General features: G+C 44.0%; 1 protein-coding gene across 1 annotated transcript; it reads right to left on the bottom strand.

Annotated features, from left to right (window-relative positions):
• Positions 1-849: 849 nt before the first annotated feature.
• Positions 850-1,830, bottom strand: B3GALT1 (beta-1,3-galactosyltransferase 1). The gene has a single exon (XM_057744401.1). It carries the CDS (start codon positions 1,828-1,830, stop codon positions 850-852), a length of 981 nt encoding a protein of 326 aa, XP_057600384.1.
• Between the last annotated feature and the right edge of the window lie 7,808 nt (positions 1,831-9,638).

Here is a 9,638-nt window from a genome sequence, read left to right as displayed (position 1 = left end):
TCCTACCAGCTTATTTCTATACATGTGCCTGCCTGAGCCAGAAACTGTAAAATGTATTTAGCAACATTGTATGGAGGGAAGCAGGTGAGACTGCATTTGGCAAAGTCTCCTTGGAGGCACCAGGTAATGTTTGTTCTGAAAGAGCAGGAAAAAAAATTCTCCTGTTTATTTTGTTAAGTAGTATTTTATATACATTCCACCCGCTGACCAGCTTTAATCCTTGGATGAGCAAGCAGAGTTGTCTTCCAAACACAGAGAATACGCGATTCTCAAGTTTAAATTCCCATTGATTGAACTGCAGACTCCCTGCCAGTACTAAGTGCATTTCTTGGTGGAACTGGAAATACTGTTCACGTTACACGTTACATGGCAACATATGTGAAAATTCAATGTAACAGCACACACAATATTAATAATCACATCCAGTGTGTCTCCCTGACTCTGCATTATTTCTGAACTGTTCTTGAAACAGTGTTTATTAACTTATTTACTTTTGCAGAGAGGATATGAGGATGTTATTGTGAGTTCCAGTTGCCCAGAACCAGATTTTATCTCAGATGCACAGTATGTAAATCCTAGCAGTTGTTAGGAAGTTGCTTTTTGAGATAAATGCAATACCTCAGGACCTGAGAATGAAATCTGGCCCTTTTAACTCACGTATTATTTCTAGGAGCAGAGCTTAACACGCGTAAATTGGCAATCCAAGAAAGGAACTAGGAGCGGGAAGAGAAACACTTTTTACAAAACCCCTTCACCAGTTCATTTCCCCTGGTGACCCCTGTAAAATACCTACACCCTAGACCTCATTTCTTAAAAAAGAAAAGAAACGTATTTACATGGGTAAAAATTCTAACATCTGAGATGTTTCTTGCTTGACATGTCATTCCAGATTCTGTGCATTTCTTCTGGAGAGATCTGATGCACCGTGATAACGCGGCGATACCTACACAAACTGTAGGCCATTTTCCAGTGATTGAAGCCACTGTTCTGGAAAGGATGGATGCCCAGCTTCCGAAGACACAGTCCCACGTATACATCCTCCAAGTGAAGCAGCCTGGTGTGGAGTGAGGTCTTGTAAATGAGCTCAGCCACATCAGCTGAAAAGATATAGCCAGTCCCCGAGCAGAAGGGCGGGTAGTTACTGTCAGGGTACAAATCCCTGGGCATGTACCACTTACTGCGGACATCTCGGATTGGCCCTCCATTGATGACGTAGCCGGTAAAATACCTTCTTCTCGGCTTGGTGGAGGGTTTTAGTAGTTTATAAATAAGGTTGTCCATGTTGACGAAAATGTCGCTGTCTGTTTTCATGACATACTTGGCTTTTGCACAAAAAGTGGCCACCCACCTCATGCCCATTAAGGTTTTGAGGGTGAGGTTGTGGTAGGAATCGATGAAGTCCTCCACGATGATGTCGTGAAAGATCTGGCTCTCTTGCTCCACCATCTGGTTGAGAACGGGATCGGCGTTCTTGCCCAGGAGGAAGAGGGTGGCTATCCTGATGCCTTTAAAATTGTTCTCATCCCCCCAGGTCTCTCGGATCGCCTGGCGGGCGTCGAATTCTTTATGGGTGGTGCTGATGAGAATCACCAGGAAGGGAATGTTCTTCTCACATTTGTTGGGCTCATTTATAAGAAATTCAAAAGAATGGGGGTTTATAGGTCGAGTTCTTATGTTGCCAAAGGTGAAGTTTTTCCTGGCAACTGTTAGATGGCTGAACGGCTTGGAGCCCGTGTAGGAAGAAGTAGGGCGAGTTACGCTCAAGTACCAGAGAGCGCTGGCCCAGCACACGACTGTCAAAACGTATAAGCAGGAGACCTTTGAAGCCATTGTCTTCAGAGCACGTCTATTCCCAATACTGAAGAGTATGCCTTCCTGGCATCAGTTTCTTTTCATCTGGCAAAGGTAGCATATTACTAGGAAATCGTAACGTTGGACAGAGAAGCGTGAGGGTGGGACTGTCCGTGGGTCTCAGTGGCCGTCCGCATCTCTGTATCCAGTCTCCTTTCCTCCAAACCTGAAGCAAGGGTCCATGCCTCATAAATCTTCCTCTTAACTCTGCAAAATCAATAAAGTACAGTTGTCGTTCAGATTTACTTAGGCATTTCACATCCTCAAATACACAGAATAAGGGTATAAGAATTTAACCCATGCGGATTAAAATAAACATAGGCATGCATTTCCGTCAGTACTGAAAACTCCTTGACACAAGCATTCTACCTTTCTTCCCTTGATGGAAGGTGTCTGTGGGTATTCGTACCTCCACGGTATTAGTAAATATACTATAAATTATACGCTATAGATGGAACAGGAAGGAAACGGAATATTCGTAATTTTTAAAAAAAGATTCCCCCTCTCCACAAGAGGCCTTCTTTGCAGGTAAACACTTTCTGCAGCTAGAGTCTTCTTTCAACCAGGAAGGTCTCACACATGGCCTCGTGTCTTCCAATTTCCCCAAGCCTAAGTTTTTGTTTGCTCGATTCTGATGGAGTCAGTTCTCAACACCTCCTTGCTTTCTCTAGCCCCCTTCTTGAAAATGTGTCGATCACCACTGGGAAATCTTTCTGAAATTGTCTCCCTTGGCTTTGTCTTAGAAGTAATTCCCAACGTTTCCTCACTTTTTCCTTATTTTGGCTCTCACCAATCTTAGTTCCTAATTCTCAGTTTTCCATGACGCTTTGCACGGAGAATGTTCTTACCCCTCATGCGTGGAAACCATGGCTCTAGTGTCCTTCAGAGAGGGGGCAGCGTTTATTTTGGAGCTGATCTAAATGGTATCACATTTTGTGGTTTTCAACAATTCACTCATGTTGCCTTGGTGAAATGATACTGTCCTCTTTTAATTCCTTTTACTTAGTCACACTTGCCTATAAACACGGCAGGAGGAAATGAGAGAGACCATGGAGCTCGGGGGCCACAAATTCAATGGAGATGTGACCGAGCACTTTAATAGGTGTTCAATTTAAAAAGTTTGCCTTCAGAAGCCTAACCCTTCTAGAACTTCAGCTGCTATCCTGTCAGTTAAAAATACATGCCAGGTTACAACATCCATTCATGTAAAAATTCTCTCTTCCTTCTTAGTTAGATCAAAATGTGCAAAACGTGTCTTGGAAGACAGAGACAGCAGATAACGGACATCAGCTTCACCAAAGTCTGCTTCAAAGGAAACTCTGTGCTGAAATGTACAGAGTGTGTTGAAAGAATTTCACTGGGATGATAGACTGAAAATCATGCTTCCAAGCACAAGAGTCATAATGAAATGAAAAGACACGACAGGCAACAGCAGAGGTAATACACATCTTCTCGTCTACGCCAAGCGCTGACTGTGACTATGTGACCCGTGGCGATGGTTCTAGCTAAACGAACATTAGAATGGCTTTGAGCAGCATGCCTCCAGGCATGGGCAAGCCTTCATTCAACCCATATTAAGTCCTCTCTAAATACAGGTCCCAGTACCCTTGGCCTTCTGGAGGGAATTTCTGCTCTAAGGTGCCCTGAAGTTGGTAAAAAGGATGCGATGGGCAGCAAGCTTTGAAACGTTAAGCAGTAAGTAGGAAGGGAGAGAAATCAGCAGCGGAGAGTTGAGGAAATGGCTTCTCTCCTCGGGATATACGGACATCATCTGCTCCGCCTGAATTCCAGAGGGATGAGAGTGAGCCTCAAGATGGTACTAGAAACTAAACTTGCTCCACTGTTGTCCTAGCCTAGGATCTGATTCTTATGAGCTTATCTTTATCATCATATAGCCCTTGTCATTTTTCATACTTTCCTACTAAACGGTAAGCCACCTATTTCTGAGCTGTGAATGGACTCCCCCAAAGCATCACCTGGAAGAGGCTTCTGTCAAGTTCTCTTCTAGAGCCACTAATCAGGCTTATCAATGGGAGGTTAACGGGTGTGCGATGTTTTGGAAAAACAGAAAGAGAACCCATGTGCCTCCTCAAGGAACTCACAGTCTAGGAGGAGAGCCTCCAAGTAAATGATTAAAACAGTGGGACAAGCATTATCATCGTGAAGCTAACGGTATACATAGGAGAAGTGAGCTGGTGGACAGGGTATGGGATGGTCCTGCAGCCTGTGCAGAGTGCTGCCCCAAAAGGACCATTCTTCCTGACTGCAAAGCGCATCCCACTCCTCCATCCCCTCCCAGAGTCTAACAATGAGGCTGCCTTGGGGACAGTGCCATGGAAACTTCATAAAAGGTATTTCTGCTGAATCTTCAAGGACACCTAGGAATTACCTGGATGAGGGTCAGGCATTCCCCAAGAGGGAACAGCATATGCAGAGGCATGAACTGAGAGAGCCTGCTGTGTGCCAGGACTAAAGAGGAAAGGAAGAGGACAGGGCGATGGGGGGGGGTGAGGGTTAGGACTACGGAGACAGGCAGGGGGCAGATGGTGAGTGGTTCTCAGAAACTGTTCTGAGCCAAGTAGCTGAAGACCCACCTTTGCAATCTGAAGGGTAGAAGGGAGGATTTCCTTCCCCAAGTCCTGTCCACTGATTTTTAACAGCAATCCATTCATCCGTATTAAGGATATCTATCTCCCATAGCTCTACGTCCCAGGAGAAGAGTGAAATTTGTTTTATCTGATAAATCTCTGTATGATTTTCTAGGAGAGGGGACTCTATAAATATAGGTACTTGGGCAATTTAAAAAGAGCTAACAGAGGGAGAAATATAAGAGAACTAGGTGAGAGCGTGAGTGAAGTATATATATTTACAAACACTTTTCATAGAAGAATGAGCCTTCTTCTGTAGACAGCTGACAAATGACACTTTTTACCCCTGTTCCTGTAGGTCTCATTTAAAAATGTATATAGTGCACCAGACACTGTGCTGTGTGCTACCACGGTCTTTGATGCCGTGGATTTTATCCAGCTTCATTCCTCACAATGTTACAAGAGAGGTATTTTCTCCATTTTCCGGATGAGAGGATGGAAACTCAGAGATACTAAGTAGCTTATTCAAGGTCACACGCCAGGTGAGTGACCAGGTAAGTAGCCATCACAAGCTTCCTCAGGCCTGGTAGGACAAAAAGGCAAAATCTTGCATGGAAAAGCCCAGGGTAGAGGGGAGTGTCTGGGGCTGTTATTCTCCCAGTGACCCACAGCTTTATTTTCTTAGATGTGTGTCCATTGCTTGAATTTTCCCAGTTCAAATTGGTTTGCAGCACACCGCCCTACACCAGTTCTGTGGGGTTCCTTGGTCATCAAAAAATGATACTTTGCAAAGAGCACATTAAAGCCTGGAGATGCTGGGGGTGGGGGAGGGCTGCAGACGTTGACGTGGTTCCCTTTCTCTGAGGTCCTGCAACACACACACACACACACACACACACACACAAAGAATCACTCTTTCTACTGACATTTGTTTTTCAGATGAGAACAAAAGTAGGCACAGTGTTACATCTTGGTCACCAATGAAAGAGAGGATTTGAAATGGGAACAGGAACCAGCCAGAAGCTGAAGCGCGGCCACGGAGAACACGGACCCAAGGCAAGGGGTGCTAATAAGGTCCTCTTTGCTCACAACCAGAGTCCTCAGGTGGTCGAACAAGCGTAAAAATATGCCTCTGGACCAGAAACAGTAATATAAGTAAAGACAGGGGAGAGTAGCTTGGTACATTTAACTCTAAAGAGTCATTTCATATACGTTGGATGAAGCAGTTGGTGATGGGCCAGATGTTCTTGTTTTACTCCTTGAGTAACTTGCTGTGTGGCTTTCTGTGCCTCAGTAGCCTTGGGTATAAAATAAGGGCAAAAGCAACATCTGCTTTACTTCCAAATATGTTATAGGCATTAATGGAGTTTCCGGGGAAAGAGTGTGATACAGGCAGATGGTATTAGGATACAAAGGGCAGGTTCTAATTGGGCGAGGAGATTCTGTCAGCCCATCAGTTCATGATTTGGGACCTAGGCACGTGCAATGATCAATTCTTCTAAATACAGAGGACTGCTGTCAGGTTTTTGGTTTAGTGACTACACTGTACAGATTTTCCTGCTAGAGAGCTCTATTTTTCTTCCTGGAAAACTCAAAGCCAAAGGTCCACTGAAAAGCTAAGAAAATCCATCAGCTGAAAAGTTCTGGGGAAGGAGCTGAGTGTCACACAGCAGAATCCTCCATAGAGTTCTTTCAGTTTTACAAGATCGAAGAAAAAAAAAAAAAAATCAAAAAAAAAAAAAAAAAGAAACCTGTTTAACAGACATGCTAATATATCAGTAAAATAGAAAGCGGCACATAAAACATTTGTCATTCGTTCTCGCAGGCCTACCACAACCACAGACGCGGATGACACATTAACTTCCACAGACGCAAATGACACATTAACTTGCCATCCATCACATACAAATCCCTCCACATAGAAACATTCGACTAGAATATATGAAAGATCCCCTCCCCTGCCCCGGGGCCTTACGGTATCACAGATTACCTCACTCACAGAACCCCTTCGGTAACCATCCACCTTCAGTTTGTGGGAAGTTAATGGGGTAGAATTTTCAATTTGAGAAGCCCATGTTTCTCCTAGAAATCGCATCTTGGATAGTCTGTTATTTTGAGTAATTAGTTTTTTTTTTTTTTTAAAAAGGCCCTGAATTTGCTAAAAGTTCTGTTGTATAGCCAGAGGTCAGTCCTAAGAGCAAGTGGGTAGTGTTCCTGCGTATAGTTTGGGTGCCACGTTCATGTCCTTCTCTATCATAGTGCAAGCAGGCACAAGTCAGCTCTGATTTCCAAAGCCTCGGTTACCACTGTGGCCCGACAATTATTTCAGCTGCCCTACACCCATGGGCATGGCTGCAGGGGCCCCAGCAAGTGGCCTGTTTCTACTCTCTTATGTCTCAAGGAATATAATACCTTCTTCATGGGTTCATCAGAGATGCCCTGAACACCTGCTGATGCCAGGCACTGTTCTACAAACTGGTAAGATGGATGGGAAGCTTACTTTCTAGGAGAGGGAGGCAGAAATTAAACACATGATAAATGAATGCAAAAATGCGTTCAGGTAGAGATAAGTGCCGTGACATAAAGAAAGCGAAGCAATGGAATAGAGACTGAACAGAGGTGCAAGGGGGATGGCCTACTTTAGATAAATTGGCCTCTCTGAGGGGGCGACCTTGGAGCTGAGAATGGAAGGTCTTGCTATTTCGGGTGCAGGCCTTGAGCCTCTTACTAAGTTTTTGTTTCTCAGCTTGCCTCCTTGAGACTAGTGCTTCCTCTGGAGCGCCTTTTTGGTTTTTGACCTCTGCCCGTCCCTTGTTTGCTGGATTTTCTTGACTTCATGTTTCTCAGCTGTGGCCATTCCGCCCACTCCTGCAAATGCCCTCAGCTTCTAGAGATGCAGGGTCTCTACTGTCTTAGTTTACTAGGGCGACTGTGACAAAATAACACAGAGTGGGAAGCTCAGATGACATACATTTGCTGCTCCACAGTCCTAAAGGCTGGAAGTCTGAACAGATGTTGGCAGGGTTGGCCTCTCCTGAGGGCTCTGACGGAGAATCTGTCCCATGCCTCCCTCCTAGCTTTGGGGGGCACTGCTGGCCATCTCTGGTGCTGCTGGCTTGTAGATGCGCCCAGATCTCTGCCTCCATCTTCACTTGACGTTCTCCCTGTATGTGTCTCTGTGTCCAAATTTCCCCTTTTTATAAGGACACCAGTCATATTAGATTAGGGATCACCTTCATGACCTCATTTAAAAACCTGTTTCCGAATAAGGTCACATTCTGAGGCACTGGGCTAGGACTCCAGCGTGTCTTTTTTGGAGAGACATAATTCCATCTGTAAGGACTCCTTTCCTGGGTAGCAACACAATGAAATACTTGGCTCCACAAGGCTTCACTCCTCCACCCATTTTATTTTTTTGATTTAAGCAGGTAAACTCTTGGGTTTTGGTAAATTAACTTTGAAAGGATGAACAATTTGTAACTATCGTTCAAAAGAGGATGAAACACAAGTGGGAAATGGGACACAAAGTTTGGTTTGTTTTTTGACATTAAAAAAAAAGCTAGTTCAGATCATTTTTTAAGACCATGTGAAGAATATGGGACAGTTTTTTATTTAAGCAGTCCTTTGTTCCCGTCACTTCTCTTTCCTTTGAGCACCCCTCCCCCTTAAAAATGCTAATTAGTTGAGAAAGCTAAGTTGGGGATGTGGTGAATTTTCCAAAAGGTTGGGTCCAACAGTCTTTGAAATATTGACTTGATTTCTACAGAGTAAGGACTATTCTCCTGTGTCGCCTCAAATTACCAGCATTTTTATTATTCGGAGCTAATTGTGAACATTTAGAGACCACATGGCACTACAAAAATGGTCTTAACATTAAAATCCACATAGTAACTTTAAAACCATGGTGCAGGGACTTCCCTGGTGGTGCAGTGGTTAAGAATCTGCCCCCCAGTGGCAGGGGACACGGGTTCAAGCCCTGGTCCGGGAAGATTCCACAGGCCTCAGAGCAACTAAGCCCATGCACCACAACTACTGAGCCTGTGCTCTAGAGCCCGTCAGCCACAACTACTGAGCCCATGTGCCACAACTACTGAAGCCCACACACCTAGAGCCCATGCTCTGCAACAAGAGAAGCCACCGCAATGAAGAGCCCGTGCACCGCAATGAAGAGTAGCCTGCTCTCTGCAAATAGAGAAAGCCTGCGTGCAGCAACAAAGACCCAGTGCAGCCAATAAATAAACAAATAAATAAATAAGTAAATAAAACTATGGTGCAGAAAGATAAATCAGTTGAAAGAAATAAGCCCATTTTCAACCAGTTTAAGGAGAAGAATGAAAAGAAGATAGAAATTCAGAAAGCGAGACAACGGGCTAAATACTAGTGTTTATGAAATGCTCTTGAAATGAATGAGAAGCTGGCTGTAGAGCACGTTGTGGGAGTGAGTAGGGTAAAAGAGATTCGTTCCGAAAAATCTTTTGATCTCAAATGACTTTCCGCAGAGCCGGTGAATCAGTGAAATCAAAGAATCTTCATTCTGCGGGGAAATCCAGGAACTCGGGCAGCAACAGAACTAATTGATAAACGAGCCCCAAAGGCCAGAGAGTCTTCTCAGCTGCATTAATTTAGCGAATGGTTATCTTGATGCCGTACTCCCTCCCTTCCTCTCGTTCTTGTAATTATGCTCTAAATAAGCACAGGAGAGGAAGAAATAAAGCACTATTAACACTAGATAATGGTCCTTGAAGGCAGAATTTCATAAACCATTATGTTATACAGCTTGCAAACTTATTATCTCTCCAAATCACAGAGGGCTGGCTTTCTCTCCTAGCCTTTCTTTGAAGTACACCTCCTTGGCTGTGGAAGGCACCATGCCCACAGAAGTTGAAATCCCTGAAGGCTCGTAGAAGTGAGTGCTCTGACTCCTCTGCCTCAGAAAGACAAAGAGCTAATTTGTTCCTTTAAAAAAATTTAATTATGGAACCTTTCAAAGAGACCCCAGAATTGAACTTACTCAACAGATCATTTGCAACGAGGAAGTGGCAGAAAGCAAAAGGTAATATCGGTCATGACTTGGCAGTTGAAATCATTTCCCTCTCAAACTTGGAAGAAATTATTTGAATCTTTCTTTCTTCAGTTCAATATACCTTGAAATTGATTGAAAAGGCCTTTATAAATCCCTGCATTCAGAAGAATGGGGCC

This window comes from Hippopotamus amphibius, chromosome 8, assembly GCF_030028045.1.
Source record: "Hippopotamus amphibius kiboko isolate mHipAmp2 chromosome 8, mHipAmp2.hap2, whole genome shotgun sequence".
In the NCBI taxonomy this organism is placed as follows: domain Eukaryota; kingdom Metazoa; phylum Chordata; class Mammalia; order Artiodactyla; family Hippopotamidae; genus Hippopotamus; species Hippopotamus amphibius.
Note: the sequence above shows the minus strand (reverse complement) of the source record. Positions and strands in the feature narration are given on the sequence as shown.